This window comes from Tachyglossus aculeatus, chromosome 26 (assembly GCF_015852505.1).
Source record: "Tachyglossus aculeatus isolate mTacAcu1 chromosome 26, mTacAcu1.pri, whole genome shotgun sequence".
Lineage (NCBI taxonomy): Eukaryota > Metazoa > Chordata > Mammalia > Monotremata > Tachyglossidae > Tachyglossus > Tachyglossus aculeatus.
This window is the reverse complement of record NC_052091.1, coordinates 21,093,923-21,115,535: the sequence shown is the minus strand read 5'-3', so window position 1 is coordinate 21,115,535 and position 21,613 is coordinate 21,093,923. Positions and strand designations below refer to the sequence as shown.

At 47.7% G+C, this 21,613-nt stretch overlaps 1 protein-coding gene across 1 annotated transcript in view; it reads left to right on the top strand.

Moving 5' to 3' along the window:
- Positions 1-348: 348 nt before the first annotated feature.
- CTSH (cathepsin H) overlaps positions 349-21,613 on the top strand; it is a 44,566-nt gene continuing 23,301 nt past the window's right edge. Inside the window, exons 1-6 of the mRNA XM_038767591.1 lie at positions 349-559; positions 8,972-9,003; positions 9,424-9,529; positions 9,639-9,709; positions 17,380-17,484; positions 20,302-20,388. Of these exons, the coding sequence (XP_038623519.1) occupies positions 478-559; positions 8,972-9,003; positions 9,424-9,529; positions 9,639-9,709; positions 17,380-17,484; positions 20,302-20,388 (483 nt within the window). The 5' untranslated portion in view covers positions 349-477. The remainder of the gene's footprint in view (positions 560-8,971; positions 9,004-9,423; positions 9,530-9,638; positions 9,710-17,379; positions 17,485-20,301; positions 20,389-21,613) is intronic.

Here is a 21,613-nt window from a genome sequence, read left to right as displayed (position 1 = left end):
TCCCCACCCCTTCCCTCTCCTCCGTCCTCCTTCCCTCTCCCCTCCTCCTCCCTCCTCCCCTCCTCCTCCCTCCTCCCCTTCACCCCACCCCTTCCCTCTCCTTCCCTCTCCCCTCCTCCTCCCTCCTCCCCTCCACCCCTTCCCTCTCCCCTCCTCCCCGCCCCTCCCCTCCTCCTCGCCCCTCCCCTCGCCCCTCCTCCCCACCCCTTTCCCCCGCCCCCTCCTCCTTGCCCCTCCCCTTCCCTCTGTCCCCGTCCTCCTCCCCCCTCGTCCTCCTTCCCTCTCCCCTCCTTCTCGCCCCTCCCTCCCCCCCCCCCCGTGTCCCCTCCACTCCCGCTCCTCTTCTCCTTCCCCGCGGGCCGGGGCCGCTGTCAGTCACAGCACCGACACCTGCCGCCGCCGCCGCCGCAGCCCTCCTCCTCCTCCTCCTCCTCCTCCCCGGCTCCGTCAGTCCGGGTCCGCCCGGGTCCGCCCGCGATGGCCGCAGCCCTCCTCCTGCTGGCGGGCATCCTCCTACTCGCCCCCGGCCGAACCACCGCCCCCGCACTCTCGGCCGAAGGTAAGGAGGCGCGGGGCACCGGAGACACGGGGCACCGGAGCCACCGGGCACCCGAGCCACCCGGCAGGACGCAGAACCCAGGCCTGGGCAGGACAATCCAGCCACCGACCAATCCATCAATCGATCGATCGATCGTATTTACGGAGCGCCCACTGGGTGCAGAGCACCCTAATCATAAGCATAATGACGGTATTGCTTCAGCGCTTACCATGGGCCAAGCACTGTTCTGAGCGCTGCGGTAGAGACAGGATAATCAGGTGGTCCCACGGGGGGCTCGCATTTTTAATCCTCATTTTACGGATGAGGGAATTTAGCCACAGAGAAGTGAAGGGACTTGCCCAAGGTCGCACACCTACTGACCGCTTGGGAGGGTGTCCAGTCCCACGGAATTCACAGACATGTGCCCTGCCCGTAAGTCTGTCTTTATGGCTGAATTCTACTTTCCAAGAGCTTAATACAGTGCTCTGCACACAGTAAGAGCTCAGTAAATAGGACTGAAGGAATGAACGAGCTGACAGTCAGTCTAGAGGGGGAGACAGACTTTACTAGGAAGATATAATCCATCATTTAAAGAGATGTAACATGTCGAGCATGGACCTGGGAGTCAGAAGGACCTGAGTTCTAGTCCTAGCTCTGCCACTTGCCTGCCAGGTGAGCCTGGGGAAGTCCCTTCACTTCTCTGGGCCTCAGTGATCTCATCTGGAAAGTGGGGATGAAGACCGAGAGCCCCAGGGGGGCAGGGATTGTGTACATCCGGATTACCTTGTATCCACCCTGGTGTTTAGAATAGTGTCTGGCCCACAGTAAGGGTTTAACAAATACCATTATAAAGAAAAAAGGACATTAGTGCTATGAGGTTGGGATGGGGTGAATAGCGGATGTCCAAAGGTCACAGATTCAAGTGTCCCAAGGACTCCTTCGGTCACTGGTACTTATTGAGCACTTTTTTATGGTATTTGTTAAGTGCCTGTTACATGCATTCATTCAATCATATTTATTGAGTGCTTACTGTGTGCAGAGCACTGTACACTGTACACAGAGCACTGAGTTAATTAGGTCCAACAAAGTCCCTGTCCTGCAAGGGGTTCACGATCTAAATGGGAGGGAGAACAGGTTTTTAATCCCCATTTTATTATAATTATTATTTTACAATTGGGGAAACTGAGGCCCAGAGAAGTTAAGTGACTTGTCCCAGGCCACCCAGCAAGCAAGTGGCAGAGCCGGGGTTCAAACCCAGGTCCTCCAATTCCCAAGTCCATGTTCCTTCCACACTGCTTCTCGGGCCCGGGACAGAGCACTGTCCTGAGTGCTGAGAAGAACACAGTGTAGCAAATAGATGTGATCCCTACCCTCAGAGATCCTACCCTCGGGAATGTTGAGATGGGAAGTGGGGTGTACTTAACTTCAGCAGTAACAGGGTGTGTAAGATAAGCATCTAAGTGTCACTTTCGGTAGGTGGCCTCCGCAGAGTCAATCAGTCCATCAGTGGTATTTACTGAGCACCTTTTTATGTTTTCTCATTTTCTTAACTACGATATGTTCACTGGTGCATATCAATTGTGTCCCCCATTAGATTGTAAGCCCCTCCTGGGCAGGAAGCGTGTTCTGGACTTCTTCTCCCCAGGCCTCTCCAGGGCCTGGTACAGTGCCCACCATTCTGTAGGTGCTCAATGCCCTTTACACGGGAGGTGCTCAGTCCAGTGCCCTGCACCCAGTAGGTGCTCTGTCCAGCGCTCTGCATCCAGGAGGAGCTCAGTCCAGAGCACTTACTGTGTGCAGAGCACTGGACTGACTGAGTGCTTGGGAGACTGCAATATAACACACAATCCCTGCCCACAACGAACTTACAGTCTAGAGCGAGGACATGAGATGCCCTGAGCAGGCCTGGAAAAGCCTCTCATCTCAAGCCCAGTGTGGCCTACTGGTTAGAGCCTGAACCTGGGAGTCAGAGGACCTGAGTTCTAATCCCGGCTCCGCCACTTGTCTGCTGTGTAGCCTTGGGCAAGTCGCTTCACTTCTCTGAGCTTCAGTTCCCTCATTGGTAAAATGGGGATGAAGACTATGAGCCCCATGTGGGGCAGGAACTGTGTCCATCCTAATAATAATGATGGTATTTAAGTGCTTACTATGTGTGAAGCACTGTTCTAATGCTTATGCTTAATATAGTGCCTGGCACATAGTAAATATTTGACAACCTGCAGAGAAGCAGCATGAACTCAGAAGGACCTGGGTTCTTTCATTCATTCATTCATTTATTCAATCATATTTATTGAGCGCTTATTGTGTGCAGAGCACTATACTAAGCGCTTGGAAAGTACAAGTTGGCAACATATAGAGATGGTCCCTACCCAACAGTGGGCTCACAGTCCCAGTTCTGCCACTAATCTGCTGTGTGATCTCGGACACGTCCTCGGCACTTCTCTGGGCCTCAGTTCCCTCATCGGTGAAATGGGGATTAAGATTGTGAACCCCAGTTGGGGCACAGACTGTGTCCAACCTGATTAGCTTCTATCTACCCCAGCACTTAGTATAGTGCCTGGCACAGAGTAAGTGCTTAACAAATACCATAATAAAAGAGTAAATAACTAAATAAAAAAGAGAGCACCTGAGCACTGAGTTAACAGGGATTTCCTGATTTTGCAAGCAACATTCCTGGTTTGGGATTCCTCCTCCAATCCTGCCCGGTCACAGGACCCCAGTGTTGACTTCTAGTTTCTCCAGTCAGTCCAACTCTTGTTTGGGGGCCCCAGCTGTGACTGTGAGCCCCAGCTGGCAGGGGAGGAGGGGTGGGGGGTATAGAGGAAGCGTGTCTGTGTATGGGACCAAGTGGTATAAGGAAGTGGGGGGTGTCAGCTTAAGCATTCTCTCTAGGGCCCAGCAAGGTGTTTTCCAAATAAGCTTCCAGGGCTGCCTGTATCAGGCATTGAGAATCAGTCATTCATTCATTCATTCAATCGTATTTATTGAGTCCTTACTGTGTGCAGAGCACTGTACTAAGCACTTGGGGAGTACAAGTTGGCAACATATAGAGACGGTCCCTACCCAACAGCGGGCTCACAGTCAATGGTATTTATTGAGCGCTTACTATACCAAGTGCTTGGGAGAGTGTAATACAACAGAATCAATACTATAATAATAATTGTAAGTTGTTACGCACTTACTTGGAGCTCAAAGTATTAATCCTCCTTTTACCAACGAGGTAACCAAGGCCCAGAGAAGTGAAGTGACTTGTCCAGAGACATGCAGCAGACAAATTGCGAGCTGGGATTAGAACCCAGGTCCTTCTGACTCCCAGGTCTGTGCTCTAGCCGTTAGGTCACGCTGCTTCTCTTGCAGGCTGTCAAGTGTTTCCCTCCTCCCCTCCTTAACTTCCATCTTCAACCACTCACTCTCCACTGGCTCCTCCCCCTCTGCCTTCAAACATGCCCACATCTCTCCCATCCTAAAAAAACACCCTCTCTTGACCCCATCTCCCCTTCTAGTTATCTCCCTATCTCCTTCCTACCATTCCTTTCCAAACTCCTTGAACGAGTCATCTACACGCACTGCCTCGAATTCCTCAACGCCAACTCTCTCCTCGACCCCCTCCAATCTGGCTTCACACATTCTTACATTCCACGGAAACTGCCCTCTCAAAGGTCACCAGTGACCTCCTGCTTCCCAAATCCAACGGCTCCTACTCTATCCTAATCCTCCTCAACCTCTCAGCTGCCTTCGACACTGTGGACCACCCCCTTCTCCTCAACACACTATTCAACCTTGGCTTCACAGACTCCGTCCTATCCTGGTTCTCCTCTTATCTCTCTGGCCGTTCATTCTCAGTCTCTTTTGCGGGCTTCTCCTCCCATCCCCTTACTGTAGGGGTTCCTCAAGGGTCTGTTCTTGGTCCCCTTCTGTTCTTGATCTACACTTACTCCCTTGGTGAACTCATTCGCTCCCACGGCTTCAACTATCATCTCTATGCTGATGACACCCAAATCTACATCTCTGCCCCTGCTCTCTCTCCCTCCCTTCAGGCTCATGTCTCCTCCTGCTTTCAAGACATCTCCATCTGGATGTCTGCCCACCTTCTAAAACTCAACATGTCCAAGACTGAACTCCTTATCTTCCCTCCAAAACCCTGCCCTCTCCCTGACTTTCCCATCACTGTTGACAGCACTACCATCCTTCCCATCTCACAAGCCCGCAACCTTGGTGTCATCCTCGGCTCTGCTCTCTCGTTCACCCCTCACATCCAATCCATCACCAAAACCTGCCGGTCGCACCTCCGCAATATTGCCGAGATCCGCCCTTTCCTCTCCATCCAAACTGCTACCCTGCTGGTTCAATCTCTCATCCTATCCCGACTGGATTACTGCATCAGCCTCCTCTCTGATCTCCCATCCTCCTGTCTCTCCCCACTTCAATCTATACTTCACGCTGCAGCCCGGATCATTTTTGTGCAGAAACGCTTTGGGCATGTTACTCCCCTCCTCAAAAATCTCCAGTGGCTACCAGTCAACCTACGCATCAGGCAAAAAGTCCTCACTCTCGGCTTCAAGGCTCTGCATCACCTCGCCCCCTCCTACCTCACCTCCCTTCTCTCCTTCTACAGCCCAGCCCACACCCTCTGCTCCCCTGCCGCTAACCTCCTCGTGGTGCTTCAGTCTCGCCTGTCCCACCATCAACCCCCGGCCCATGTCCTCCCCCTGGCCTGGAAGGCCCTCCCCCCACACATCCGCCAAGCTAGCTCTCTTCCTCCTTTCAAAGCCCTACTGAGAGCTCACTTCCTCCAGGAGGCCTTCCCAGACTGAGCCCCCTCCTTTCTCTCCCCCCCTCCCCATCCCCCACACCTTACCTCCTTCCCCTCCCCACAGCACCTGTATATATGTTTGTACATAGTTATTACTCTGTTTATTTTACTTGTACATATTTACTATTCTATTTTTTTATTTTGTTAATATGTCTGGTTTTGTTCTCTGTCTCCCCCTTTAGACTGTGAGCCCACTGTTGGGTAGGGACTGTCTCTATATGTTGCCAACGTGTACTTCCCAAGCGCTTAGTACAGTGCTCTGCACACAGTAAGTGCTCAATAAATACGATTGAGTGAATGAATGAATGTGCCAGGTACTGTACTAAGCACTGCGGAAGATACAAGATAATAATTATAATAATGGCATTTGTTAAGTGCTTACTATGTGCAAAGAACTGTTCTAAGCGCTGGGGGGAGACAAGGTGATCAGGTTGTCCCACGTAGGGCTCACAGTCTTAATCCCCATTTTACAGATGAGGGAACTGAGGCTCAGAAAAGTTAAGTGACTTGCCCAAGGTCACACAGCAGGCATGTGGCGGAGCCAGGATTTGAACCCATGACCTCTGACTCCAAAGCCCGTGCTCTTTCCACTGAGCCACACTGCTTCTCTAATCAGGCTGGACACAGTCCCTGTCCCACATGGGGCTCACAGTCAATCCCCACCTTTACAGATGAAGTAACTGAGGCCCTGTCCACTAGGCCCCATTGCTTCTCATTAGCATTCCCTGGCCATATCGAATTTACAATCCAGAGGGAAAACACAGTCTGTATCCTCCACAAAGGAGGGTCTTAGCTGAGGGTCTCCCCCAACCCCATATACCCACCAGTTCCCTTCCAGGTGCAGGAGATTTTTTTTAATGGTATTTGTTAGGTGCTTACTATGTGCCTGGCACTGTACTAAGCGCTAGGGTAGATATAAGACAAGTCTGTTTGGACACAGTCCATGTACCATCCGGCAAAAACTCCTCACCCTCGGCTTCAAGGCTCTCCATCACCTCGCCCCCTCCTACCCCACATCCCTTCTCTCCTTCTACAGCCCAGCCCGCACCCTCTGCTCCTCTGTAGCTAATCTCCTCACTGTGCCTCGTTCTTGCCTGTCCGGTGGTAAACCCCCAGCCCACGTCATCCCCCTGGCCTGGAATGCCCTCCTCCGCACATTCATTCATTCAGTGGTATTCATTGAGCGCTTACTGTGTGCAGAGCACTGTACTAAGCGCTTGGGAAGTACAAGTTGGCAACATATAGAGATGGTCCCTACCCGACAGTGGGCTCACAGTCTAGAAGGGGGAGACAGAGAACAAAACAAAACATATTAACAAAATAAAATAAATAGAATAAATATGTACAAATAAAATAAATAGAGTAATAAATATGTACAAACATATATACATATATACAGGTGCTGTGGGGAAGGGAAGGAGGTAGGGCGGGGAGGAGGGGGAGAGAAAGGAGGGGCACAACTGCCAAGCTAGCTCCCTTCCTCCCTTCAAAGCCCTACTGAGAGCTTACCTCTTCCAGGAGGCCTTCCCAGACTGAGCCCCCTCCTTCCTCTCCCCAGCCCCCCCCGCCTTATCTCCTTCCCCTCCCCACAGCACCTGTATATATGTATATATGTTTGTACGTATTTATTACTCTATTTTATTTGTACATGTTTATTCTATTTATTTATTTTGTTAATATGTTTTGTTTTGTTGTCTGTCTCCCCCTTCTAAACTGTGAGCCCGCTATTGGGTAGGGACCATCTCTATATTTTGCCAACTTGCACTTCCCAAGCGCTTAGTACAGTGCTCTGCACACAGTAAGCACTCAATAAATACGATTGAATGAATGAATGAGTGAATACCACATAGGGCTCACAGTCTTAATCCCCAGTTTACAGATGATGTAACTGAGGCCCAGTGAAGTGACTTGCGCAAGGTCACACAGCAGACAAATGGCAGGGCATCCTTCTGATGCCCAAGTCCGTACTGTAACCATTAGACCACATTGCTTCCCTTTCAATTCTTGTTAGTGGGGAGTGGATAGTGGGGGGCAGGGGCAGCTGTCCTTGAGGAATTTTTTTTTACTTTTTTATGGTATTTGTTAAGCACTTTGTTTCAGATCCTGTTCTAAGTGCTGGAGTAGATGCAAGTTAATTAGGTTACTAAATTACCCCATCTGTGAAATGGGTATTAGGACTGTGTGTCCCACCTGGGACAGGTACTGTATCCAACCCAGTTTGCTTGTGTCCCACCTTCCCAGCACTTAGTACAGTGCCTGGCAATCAATCAATCATATTCATTCATTCAATCATACTGAGCGCTTACCGTGTGCAGAGCACTGTACTAAGCGCTTGGGAAATACAAGTCGGCAAAATATAGAGACGGTCCCTACCCAACAACGGGCTCACAGTCTAGAATGGGGAGACAGACAACAAAACAAAGCTTGTGGACAGGTGTCAAGCCGTCAGAACAAATAGAATTAAATTGAGTGCTAACTATTTGCAGAGCACAATACAACAGAATTAGCAGACCCATTCCCTGCCCCTAAGGTGTTTACAGTCTAGAGGACATAGTAAGCACTTAACAAATACCATAATTAGCATTATTAGGTTGGACACAGTCTCTGTCCCTCAAGGGGCTCACAGTCTAAGTAGCAGAGAGAACAGGAAAACTAATAATAATAATAATTGTATTTGTTAAATGCATACTATTATGCCAGGCACTGTACTAAGCACTGGGGTGGATGTAAGCAAATCGAATTGGATACAGTCCCTGTCCCGAATAGGGCTCACAGTCTTATTCCCATTTTACAGATGAGGTAACTGAGGCACAGAGAATAATAATAATAATAATAATGGCATTTATTAAGCACTTACTATGTGCAAAGCACTGTTCTAAGTGCTGGGGAGGTTACAAGGTGATCAGGTTGTCCCATGGGGGGCTCACAGTCTTAATTGCCATTTTACAGAAGAGGGAACTGAGGCACAGAGAAGTGAAGTGACTTCATCAAGGTCACCCAGCAGGCAAGTGGCGGAGCTAGTATTAGAACCCAGGTCCTCCTGAGTCTCAGGCCCGTGTTTTTTCCATTAGCCACTCTGCCATATTTGTGGTAGAGGAGAAAAGATATCACCCACTATTCATGCCCCTCTCCACCAGTAGATGAAAATGGTGTCAGTTCACCATTTCGGAGAGGTGAAAAGATCAGTGGCATTTATGGCATTTATTGAGCGCTTACTGTGTGCAGAGAGCTGTTAACAAGCAATTGGGAGGCTACAAGAAAAGTGAGTTGGTAGAGGTGCTTCCCCCAACCATGCACACGGGATGCAGGTGATAAGGACAGCTTCAATTGTTTTCCTCATTTTAAACGGCCAAGATTCCCCAGCCTCTGTGTGCTGCCTACCTGGGTCAAAGGCTTCTCTACATCACTGCTGAACTGTGTAATCCCAATGCAGGATTTCGGATTTATCACCTAAAATATCAAGGCAACTCCCTCCAGGAGAAGCCCTCCCCCATCCCGTAGGAGGGATTTAAGTCAAGGAATCAAAGGTCCCCAAAACTTTAGTTACTAATTTGTAGATTCATTTGACTAAATCACTCAGCCCCAACCTAAAACACAATGTCCCCTTTTTTTTTTTTCAGAGGAGTTTCATTTCAAGTCATGGATGATGCAGGTCAGTGGTTACTTCTTCTTTTTTTCTTCTTTTTTTGGTTTGTGCATGTTTGGGGGTTTCTTTTTGTTTTATTTTTTTGATGATTGAAATTGCCCAACTTTCTGCTGACAAATGAAGGCCGTAGCACCCAGGGATTTTCCAGCCTGGGGCTTTTCCTCACCAACCACTGGCCCACACTGTCTGAATTTCCTCCCCCTGAGAGGAGATGGGAGAATCAGGCACTTGGCTGGAGGGTCATCAGGAGAAATGCAGTGCCCACAGGCATTTATCATTTAAAAGTAACTGTAATTCAGACTTAGGTTATACTGATTTAGTGCACCTATCTATCAAGGAGAGGCCTGAGTGTCTCATTCCAGAAATTGAGGGGCACAAAATCAGCAAGCTACTTCCTGTTCCTGACTTCTCCTCTGGTTCTTTCAGCACAACAAGAAATATGGCATGGAGGAGTATTATCAAAGGCTGCAAACTTTTGTCCTCAACAAGAGAAAAATTGACCAACACAATGCTGGAAATCACACCTATGAGAGTACTGTGTGGTTTGGGTTTTTTTTTTTTTATCATTTCTCTTTCTTCTGTGACCCCTTCAGTTGAGCGCTCTGCTGATCCTATTTTTATTTTTTTTCCACCCATTTCAGTGCGACTGAATCAATTTTCAGACATGACCTTCCCTGAATTTAAAAAAAGATATCTCTGGTCCGAACCCCAGGTGAGTGCTTGCTTACTTTGCTCCTGGCTGGGGCCTCTGAATGTGGAGGGGGCTTATGAATCAATGCTATTTATTGAGCATCTATTGTGTGCAGAGCACTGTACTAACAGCTTGGGAGAAGACAACACAATAGAGCCGGTAGATGTGATCTCTGCCCTTAAGGAGCTTACAGTTTAAAGGGGGAGGCAGACATTCAAATAAACAGATAGGAGAAATAGTAGAATGTAAATATATGTGCATAAGTGGTGTGGGACAGGGGTGAATAGCAAAGTGCTGAAGGAGTACCCAGCCAAGGGCAGAGTCCATGCAGGTGGAGGGCGGAGAGGGGAGATGAGGGCTTAGTCAGGAAAGGCCTCCTGGAGGAAATATGGAGGCCTCAACTGCCTCTTCTCCCTCCCGCTCAATCAATCAGTTGCCTGTTTCCTTGTTTTGATGTCTCTGTATATATCTATAATTCTGTTTATTTATATTGATGCTATTGATGCCTGTTTACTTGTACCTTTTTGTTTTGTTGTCTGTCTCCCCCCTTCTAGACTGTGAGCCCATTGTTGGGTAGGGATTGTCTCTGTTGCTGAACTTTACTTTCCAAGTGCTTAGTTTAGTGCTCTGCACGCACTAAGCGCTCAATAAGTACGATTGAATGAATGAATTGATCTTAGTTACTGTTGTTGGCTTGTTTTATGGTATTTGTTAAGCCCTTACTATGTGCCAGGCACCATACTAAGCACTGGGGTAATAATAATAATAATAATGGCATTTATTAAGCACTTACTATGTGCAAAGCACTGTTCTAAGCGCTGGTGAGGTTAGTTACAAGTATGGATACAGTCCCTGTCCCACATGGGGCTCACAGTTTTAATCCCCATTTTACGGATGAGGTAACTGAGGCCTGGGGAAGCCAAGTGACTTGCCCAAGGTCACACAGCAGACAAGTGGCAGATCCGGTATTAGAACCCAGAACATAGCTATCATTCTATTATAGCTATAATTCTATTTATTCTGACGGTTTTAACAACTGTCTACTTGTTTTGTTGTCTCTCTCCCCCTTCTAGACTGTAAACCCGTTGTTGGGTAATGTGTGGGATAGCGGCTCCCTCTACCCACCAAATCAGAGTCCGAGTCAGGATCGGAAAGAGTCTTTATTCTTTCTCATGAGAAAGGACACTACCCCGTAGCTCAAGCAGCATCAGCCGGGGAGTGCGCTTGTTGATTGTACGAAGCCGATCTTTATAGCCCTAATGCACCCTCTTCCTCCCACCGACTATCCCCTTTCTCCATTGTCTGGATACTTAGCCTACAATTTAATCGCGGCAGCTAGCACCCAACACCCACTCACCTACAAGGCTGACAGTGGCCTTGTGGTTTAACCTGCATCCTGTTTTTTGGTTAGCTGCATCCTGTTTTTCGGTAAACAGGTCCTGCAATGTGGCTGTTTTATTTCCCTTTATCTCCTTCCGGTTAGTGTATCTGGTGTAACCCGGCCTGGCCCGGGGAGATAGCTTCTGCCTTCCCTCCTGGGGTCTCATGAGGGAACTTCACTGGGTTCCATCCCTCACAGTAGGGACCGTCTCTACATGTTGCCGACTTGTGCTTCCCAAGCGCTTAGTACAGTGCTCTGCACACAGTAAGCACTCAATAAATATGATTGAATGAATGAACCCAGGTCCTGCTGACTACTAAGCTTGTGCTCTATCCACTAGGCCAAGCTGCTTCTCACTTACTGGGTGCATAGCACTGTACTAAGTACTTAGGATAACTTTTTTATGGTATTTAAGTGCTTACTGTGTTCCAGGCACTGTTCTAAGTGCTGGGGGTAGATATAAGGTAATCAGATTGGATACAGTGCATGTCCCACATGGGGCTCACAGCTTAAATCCTCATAATAGTAATAATACTGGTATTTGTTAAGCGCTTACTGTGTGCCAGGCAAACTGTTCTAAGTGCTGGGTTATATACAAGCTGATCAGGTCTGAAACAGTCCATCATCATCATCATCAATCGTATTTATTGAGTGCTTACTATGTGTAGAGCACTGTACTAAGCGCTTGGGAAGTACAAATTGGCAACATATAGAGACAGTCCCTACCCAACAGTGGGCTCACAGTCTAAAAGGGGGAGACAGAGAACAAAACCAAACGTACTAACAAAATAAAATAAATAGAATAGATATGTACAAATAAATAAATAAATAAATAGAGTAATAAATATGTACAAACATATATACATATATACAGGTGCTGTGGGGAAAGGGAAGGAGGTAAGATGAAGTCCATGTCCCACTTTCTCAGGTGACCTACTGAGAACTTCTCCTCAGGCCTTTTTCTGAAACCAGTGAACCCAAGCAGTGAAGCCACTTTCTCTTCCCCTCTTTGGTTCCCCCGGGAACCCACATGGCAGTTTTGAGGAGGGCCATGGGCCAGAGTTCTCCCTGAGGGCTTTCACCCCCCTCTCCAACTCTTCCAGCCCCTGCAGACCACTGAGGCAGCCATGCTGAAAGTCAGGCAGCTGGAGAAACCAAGGTCAGGCTAGGGAGGGACCAGTGCAACCAGGGCAACCAATTTGGTGTAGAAACGCTGTCGCCTTCTGTCCGGGCTCAATTCCGCCATTCAATCGTGTCAAGTGCTTCCTATGTGCAGAGCACTATACTAAGCGCTTGGGAGAGTACAATACAACAGTAAACAGACACATTCCCTGCCCATATTGACATTCAAGGGGGAGGCGGGAAACATTAGCATGGCATGGGAGAGAAGCCACAAAAACAAACCTTGGATTGGAAGGAGGGACAAAAGCAGGAAAGACAATCAATCAATCAATCAATCGTATTTATTGAGCGCTTACTGTGTGCAGAGCACTGTACTAAGCACTTGGGAAGTCCAAGTTGGCAACATATAGAGACAGTCCCTACCCAACAGTGGGCTCACAGTCTAAAAGGGGGAGACAGAGAACAAAACCAAACATACTAACAAAATAAAATAAATAGAATAGATATGTACAAGTAAAATAAATAAATAAATAGAGTAATAAATATGTACAAACATGTATACATATATACAGGTGCTGTGGGGAAGGGAAGGAGGTAAGATGTGGGGGATGGAGAGGGGGACGAGTGGGAGAGGAAGGAAGGGGCTCAGTCTGGGAAGGCCTCCTGGAGGAGGTGAGCTCTCAGTAGCGCTTGTGAGAAGCAGTGTGGTACAGTGGATAGAGCCCAAGCCTGGGATCAGAAGGACCCGGGTTACATTCCCGGCTCTGCCACTCATCTGCTGTGTGACTTCGGGCAAGTCACTTCACTTCTGCAAACCTCACATGTAAAATGGGAATGAGAACTGTAAACCCTGTGTTGGACGTGAACTGTACACAGTAAGCAGTCCATGCATGTGGTGAGTGCTCAATAAATACAATTGATTTGATTGCTGGGGCTGTGGGCACCCCACTTCCAATTCCAGGGGGCCCTATTGGTCTCTGTCCGTGGGGTGGGGGGTGGGGAGTCCCAGGAGGGATCTGGGGAAGGTGATTCCTAGACTTCCTAGCATGGAAATTGGATGAAGGATGGGTCTGGATCTGTGTGAAATCAACTGACAGCCCCAACTCCTCTCTCTCCTGGTTCCAGGTTTATGTGATTCCTCTAACTGTAAGCTCCTTGTGGACAGGGGATGTGTCTGTTCTATTGTTATATTGTACTTTCCCGAGTGCTTAGTACAGTGCTCTGCATACAGTAAGTGCTCAGTAAATATGATTAAGTGATTAACTGACTCTTTTCCCCTCGCCTTGCCCCTGGAGAGCCCAGATTCATTCAATTGTATTTATTGAGCGCTTACTGTGTGCAGAGCACTGTACTAAGCACTTGGGAAGTACAAGTTGGCAACATATAGAGACGGTCCCTACCCAGTAGTGGGCTCACAGTCTAGAAGGGGGAGACAGACCACGAAACAAAACATATTAACAAAATAAAATAAATAGAATAAATTTGTACAAATAAAATAAATAGAGTAATAAATACATACAAACATATATACATATGTACAGGTGGTGTGGGGAGGGGAAGGAGGTAAGGTGAGTGGTCAATTGTATTTAGTGAGCACTTACTGTGAGCAGAGCACTGTACTAAGTGCTTGGGAGGGGACAATCCAACAGAATTAGCAGACACATTCCCTGACCATAATGAGTTTAGAGTCTGCCCATAATGAGCTTAGAGGCTGCTTCTGCCCTTAGGAAAGAGCCCAGGCCTGGGAGTTGGTTCTAATCCTGGCTTCACCACTTGTCTTCTGTGTGACCTTAGGCAAATCACTTAACTTTCCTGTGTCTCAACTATCTCATCTGTAAAATGGGGATGAAGACTGTGAGCCCCATGTGGGACATGGCCTGAGTCTGGCCTGATTAGCTTATATCTATCCCAGTGCCTGCCACATAGTAAGTTTTTAAAAAATACCATTTAAAAAAGGTTGGTGGGGGCGGCTACCAGAACCCATAACCATCAGAGGAGCCCAGCTCAGTTGTATTACTCCAAGCACTTAGTCCAGTGCTCTGCACACATTCAGTGCTCAAGAAATCCTACTGATTGATCGAGAGATCTGTCCGATGGGGTTGAAGTCAGTCCTAGACTGAGCCAGCGATGTGGACCCGAGGAGAATTCCTGGACCCAGCCAACCCAGGACAGCCTCCAAGAGCAGCCCCAAGGCACTTGGCAAGGCCTAGCGGAAAGAGCACAGCGCTGGGAATCATTTGGCCTGGGTTCTATTCCCAGGAGCCATTCCCCCAACCCCCACCTTCCTTCCCACTGCCACTGCCAAGGTAAAATGAGCTCCCCGTAGGACCACAGAGAGAAGAGAGGGTGGACTGCTGCTGTTGCTCCTCCTGCAGGAAGCCCCGTAGGGTTCCCTGACTCTCCCTCGGGAAGAACCCCTCTGAGGACCCATTGCCCGACTTGGGGTTCCAGTAATGAGTGAAATTCCTCCCCAGAATCACAAAAGGCTCGGTTTTCCCTCCGGGACCTACAAAGCTGGCTCACCTCAGCCTCGAGTGGACACAGCCCCTGTCTCACATGGGACCCACAGTCTAAGTAGGAGGGACAACAGGAGAACTGAGACCTAAAGAAGTGAAGTGACTTGCCCAAGGTCACACAGCAGACAAGTGGCAGATCTGGGATTTGAACCTAGGTCCTCTGACTCCCAGGTCTGTGCTCTTCCCACTAGGCCACACTGCTTTTCTTCTTTCCATTTCGATGATTTCCCAACTCATCCTGCCTCTAAGTGGTTTCCCGTGGGCAGGCCACCAGGGCTGACGGAGCTGGGACAGACTTCTGCTGTCTGAAAGTCGTCTTTCACCCGCCCCGCCCTGAGTACATTCTCTCATTTGAGCCACATGGGAAATCCCATCTCTCACAGCACGAGGACTTCCTTCATCTGCTGTGGTTTGGGAGTGAAACTGAGAAAGTCGGGTCAGGATGTAGGAGGGGAACCAGGATCATACTGTGTCAGCAATCCCGAGATCTGAGAGGGTGTTGGAGGAGGAGGAGGAGGAGGAGGAGGAGGCGGTCCATGATATCCAGAGCAAGCAGAGGGACCGAAGAGGGTTGTTGTGGAGAACTGCCTTTTACCCTTGGCTATAGGGAAAGATTGCTGACCCTGGGCAGCAATACAAGCTCAGAGATGGACCATGAAAATTTCCATGATAGGCACTTCAGCACTTCTTCCTGAAGAATGTGTGTTTGGGTGTGAGTGTGGATTCACCTATATATCATATTATTTTATTAATACAGTATATAGGTGATCACACAAACATTATGTATAATATATAGTATATATTATAAATGTGTGAATTCTTCAGGAAGTTGCACAGGAATACACACACTTACAAACACATGTATATCCCTGTGCAACTTCCTGAATTATATATGTGAATTCTTCAGGAAGTTATGCAGGGACAACAGTAAGTTAAAGGTGGGTTGGATGGATTTATGGGTGGCCAGCCTATCACAGAAACTTCAGTGGGTCATCACTGAACCTGCATTGCTGCTCTAGGTCACCAATCATTTATAAATGTGGGTGTATTTACCTATTACCTAAATACCTATTACCTAGATATATAGATTATATATATATACACACACACACATATATACAGAGAGAGAGAGAAACAAAACCAAAAAAAAAATAACAGTATGTATTGTTCTGGCTTTCTTCATTTTGTTTTGGGGTGTTTTATGGTACTTGTTAAGCACTTAATGTGTGCCAGGCTATCACCCGTCTCCCTGGGACAGGTTCATTTGACAATTGATGCGGCAAAAGAGAGAGAGACCGGTGATGGAAAGGCTGAGTTTTATACAAAATTTAGTCTGCGAGGTGAATTGAATGATTTGAGTATTTTGGATGCAGAAGACTGAATTATTTGATTATTTTGGATGCAGTGAAATAATAAAATAATTTTAGGTGCAGTGAATTGAACTTCCCTTTCGGGAGGAACATGATTATTTAATGATATTAGAACTTCCCTATTGTGAGGAATATACTTATGTGTTACTCACACGTGGAAAACCCCCCAGGTCCCACCCATGCGTAATTCACTTATGGTTTGTTCGCAAGTGGTGAGGCGGCTAACTCCCACCCATGTGCACTTCCCATTCGGGAGGAATCCACGTATGCCTTTCACACCCATGGTGAAGCACCTGGCTTCCAGCCCCACAGGTGTTCAGCAGGACGGGACACTCATCTATCCCACGGCTTCTCACGGTGCAGACAGAGCGCGCATCTTCTGCTCTGGGCAGAGCTGCTGCAAGCCTCAATCCACTGCACAGGAGGATAGAGCCCGCAGAGATTTATCACCTGTGCTCCTAGGCTATTCCAGCATCCGGCTTCAGTTTATCCAATCTCCTCCCTCCCTCCTCCTCCATACCTAATTTGATTGGCACAGGGGCGAAGGACACCTTCTATATTCCTGGCTTGGGCTGTCAATCTAGCAGTTTTGGTTCTGGGGCGGTATTCCATCCATACTTCTGAGTTCCACCTTAATGGCTCAGGCAGTACGAAGATAGCATTTGACCTTGAAATGATGGGTACCCCGGGGTCACCTTGGGACACAGGCACCATACCAACCATTGAGGTAGGTAAAAGATAATCAGGTTGGACCCAGTTCCTGTCGCAACATGGGGCTCACAGTATAAGTTGGAGAGAGAAGGGTTTAATCCCCATTTTACAGATGAGGTAACTGAGGCACAGAAAATTCCCAAAAGCCTACAGCACACAAGTGATGGAGCTGGGATTAGGACAGGTCCTCTGACTTGTGTTGGTGAAGCAAGAAGACATCTGTTGAAGGCAAGTCCAGGAATGATAATTTTACTCTTCTTTTTCTATTTTTATTAGGAGATATTTTCTTGAAATCATTCGGAACTCTCCCCATCCCCGTTGTTGTTGACTCAATAAGCCAGGGATGCTGACTGACCCCTGGCAGAGCAAACTGATTCAGGACTTCCTGTCAAAGAACGCAGGGGATCAGGGGAAAGTCAGTATAGTCGGGAGAAGAGGCTGCTAGCTCTAGCGATTGTCTAGGTTGATTTTCTCTATTGTGCAATTGTGGTCCAATTCATTAAACTAAAGTTATGTTCTGGGGCCCGTGGAGGTCCTTAAAATGAAAAGCTCTTTTTTTTTCTTCCTGAAAGAGATGTTTTGTTGTTCCAGAATTGTTCCGCTACTAAGGGGAACTACTTAAAAGGCACTGGCCCCTACCCAGACTTTGTGGACTGGAGGAAAAAAGGAAATTTTGTCTCTCCGGTGAAAAACCAGGTAGGAATTCTTGGGAGAAACCATTTTCCTGGGATTTTCAGAAATAACCTCATTCTAGAATGGGAGCCAAGTTATCAAGGACTTGTCTAGAAGGGACAGTTGGTGCAAAGGATCTTGGGACAGCAATAGCCCAAGAGCCTTATTGTGTTCCAGTTTCCTTCGTTTTCCATGTCCCAGTGGATCTCTTCCTCCTGGCCCAGATTGAATTTCCTTCCCAAGTCGACCAGCTGATTCCAGGGTTGGCTAACTGGGCCACCCACTTCCTGTGGGGGTAGTTGATCCTGGGGCAGGGGCCATAAACCCTGGAGAGAGGTTGGGAAGACACAGGGAGACCACCACTCACACCTGCAAAACGAAATTCACCAGCAGAAAGCTGGTGAAGCTGAGTCCAAACTGCCAACAGTTGGGCCCTGGAGTTTGTGCGTCCTTGGACTGTTATATTATTCTACTGTACTCTCCCAAGTGCTTAGTAGAGTGCTCTGCACACAGTAAGCACTCAATAAATATGGTTGACTGACTGACTGACTACTACGAGGGAAGCCCCTCCTGGGAAAACTGGCTCCTCCGTGAAACGCTTCTTTTTTTTTAATAGTATTTGTTAAGCTCTTACTATTTGCCAGGCACTATACTAAGCCCTGGGATAAATGCAAGCTAATCAGGTTGGAGAGTGAGTGAGAGAGAAAGAGAGAATGAATGATAATTAAAGCAAGAAGCAGCTAGAAAATAACATTTTACACATTTTACAGATGAGCCTACCGAGGCCCAGAAAAGTTAAGTGACTTGCCTAAGGTCAAGTCATATTTTTTCAAATAGTGGTATTTGTTAAGAGCTTACTATGTGCAGGCACTGTACTAAGCACTGTGGGACAAAGTCCATGTCCCACATGAAGAGAGAGAAAGGAAAAAGAAGAAAGAAAATAACATTTACACATTTTACAAATGAGGTAACTGAGGCTCAGAGATGTGAAGTGACTTGCCCAAGGTCACACAGCAGATAAGTGGCAGAGCCAGCATTAAAACCCAGGTCCTTTGGACTCCCAGGCCCATGCCCTATCAATACTTCTAACTGAAAGCCTTTGGGTAGCTAGCTCACTTGATCAATGGGTGGGCAGACCTGGTTTCATACAATCAATCAATCATATTTACTGAGTGCTTACTGTGTGCAGAACACCTTACTAAGCACTAGGGAGAGTACAATACAACAGTTGTTAGACACATTCCCTGGCCTAGTAGATAAGAGCACAGGCCTGGGAGTCAGAAGGACCTGGGTTTTAATTCTGGCTCCACCTCTTGTCTGCTGTGTGACCTTGGGGAAGTCACTTAACTTCTCCATGCCTCATTTTCCTCATCTGCAAAATGGGGGTTAAGATTGTGAGCCCTTTGGGGGACAGAGACTGCATTCAACCTGATTAGCTTGTATTCTGCCCCAGCTCTTGCAGCAGTGCTTGACACATAATAAGCTCTTAACAAATACATTATTATTATTATTATCATCGAACTTCCAGGCTAGAGAGGGAGATGGACATTAATATAAGTATTGGATGTGTATGTAAATGCTGTGGGGCTGAAGGAGGGGTGAATAAAGGGAGCAAATCCAAGTGCAGGGGCGGGGATGCAGGAGGGAGTAGAAGAAGAGGAAATGGGGCCCCCCTTCTCCCCCTCCTCTTAAGCTCCCCACCTTTCCCTCCCCCCACATGCTTATGCAATTCCATAAAACTGGGAGCTTTTTAGGTGAACAATCCAAACTGTTCAGGCAAAAAAAAAAAATCCACTTCCCAGAATTAGTCATCCTCGGACACCCGGCACAAGCCTTAAAATGGACTCTGCCTTTCACGCCCATATTTGCCTCGTGCTCCTCACAACCTCGTAGAGAGAAGCATGGTTGAAATATTGAGGGCAGTAAATTAGAAATGAGGCAGGTATTTGTTAGGGCTGAGCTGTAGGCATCTCAGGATGGAAGCTCATTGTGGGTAGGAGACATGCCTACCAACTCTGTCGTATCATCCCCTCCCGAGTGCTTAGTACAGTGCTGTGCACACAGCACAAACAACACCATTGATTGATTGATTGATTGAAAGGGAGACAGCGGGGCATTTGGAGACATGGAGCGCCTTGGAGGGAAGACCTAAAATGTTCCCAGTTGCCCCCGCCTCCCATCCTTTCTTCCCAGGGTCGTGGGAACCCCCTTGTTTGAGTACCCCACTGCACTCATTCATTCATTCATTCATTCAATCATATTTATTGAGCGCTTACTGTGTGCAGAGCACTGTACTAAGTGCTTGGGCAGTCCGTCAGCAACATATAGAGATGGTCCCTACCCCACAATGGGCTCACAGTCTAGAATGGGGAGGCAGACAACAAAACATGCAGACAGGTGTCAAAATTGTCAGAACAAATAGAATTATAACTGTATGCACATCATTAACAAAATAAATAGAATAGTAAATATGTACATGTACAATAAATAGAGTAATAAATCTGTACAAATATATACAAGTGCTGTGGGAGGGGAAGGAGGTAGGGCGGGGGTGAGGGGGTGATGGGGAGGAAGAGTGCTCCTGTCCTCAGGGAGTTTAGAATTCAGTCGCCTCAGCTGACTCCTGGCCCCTTGGAAGGTAGACCTAATGACAATCTCACACAAAACCCACTGCATTGTCTCAGCCGAACACTTTCCAGCCTTTTCGACGCTGAACTGGGCCAAAAAGCACTCGAATTAAACGCATCTGGTTAATGAGTCAACGGGTAATTTGCATTATTAAAACCTAAATTCTGTGCTCCTGAGCCTAACTGACTTTTCTTGGATTTCACTGCACTTTAGGGCGGATGTGGCAGTTGCTGGACCTTCTCCACTACTGGCGGACTAGAGTCTGCAGTTGCCATAGCCACAGGGAATCTCCTGACTCTGGTAAGATACATCTTACCCTGGTGCCCCTCTAGACTGGAACCTCGTTGTGGGCAGGGAATGTGTCTACCATCTCTGTTCTATTGTACTCTCCCAAGCTCTTAATACAGCACTCTGTACACAGCGCTCAATAAATATCGTTGATTATTTCTATGACTGTCTATCTCCCCCTTTAGACTGTAAGCTCGTTGTGGGCAGGGAACGAGTCTACCAACTCAGTTCTATTGTACTCTCCCAACTGCTTAGTACAGTGCTCTACACACACAGTAAGAGCTCAGTAAATACCACTGATTGATTAATTGATTGGTTCCATTTTCCCGCCCTGGCTCAGATGGCTCTTTTCCCCAGCTAAAATGCTCAGCTCTGGAGCATTCTCTCTCTCTCTCTCTCTCTCTCTCTCTCTCTCTCTCTCTCTCTCTCTCTCTCTCTCTCTCTCTTCTAAGCACTGGGGTAGATGCAGGATAATAATAACTGCGGTAATTGTTAAGCGCTTACTATGTGCCAAGCACTGTACAAAGTGCTGGGGTAGATACAAGCAAACTGGGTGGAACACAAGATAATCGGGTTGGACACAGTCCCTGTCCCACATAGGGCTCCAGGTCTTAATTCCCATTTTACAAATGAGGTAACTAGCCCCAGAGAAGTGAAGCAATTTGCCCAAGGTCCCACAGCACATAAGTGGTGGAGCCAGAATTAGAACCCAGGTCCTTCTGACTCCCAGGCCTGGGCTCTATCCACTAGGTCATCCTGCTTCTCAAGCTTGTCTCAGGGTTATCAGTTATGTCGGGCTAGATTGGGAGGGGTCTCTAATACCATGTGACTGTTACCCTCTTCCAGGTTTGATAAGGCACTTCTTGAGTTCCTGGGCCTGAAAGTCAGAAGGACCTGGGTTCTAATCCTGGCTCCTTCCCTTCTCTGCTGTGTGACCTTGACCAAGTCACTTGACTTCTCTGGGCCTTATTTACCTCATCTGGAAAATGGGGATTAAGATTGTGAGCCCCATGTGGACTGTGTTCTACTTGATTAGCTTGTATCTACCACTGTGCTTGGCACAAAGTAAGCACCTAACAAATACCCCAAAAAAAGAAGAGAGATGGCCCTTTTTCCTTTTCCCTTCACCTGCCACCAGCCTCCCGCCATCTGCTGCTGCCCCAGAATTCCCAGGTAGGATTGACCAGGGAGGCCAGGTTGGCAGGTTCTGGGTTCAGGTTCTCTGACCGCCTCTCAC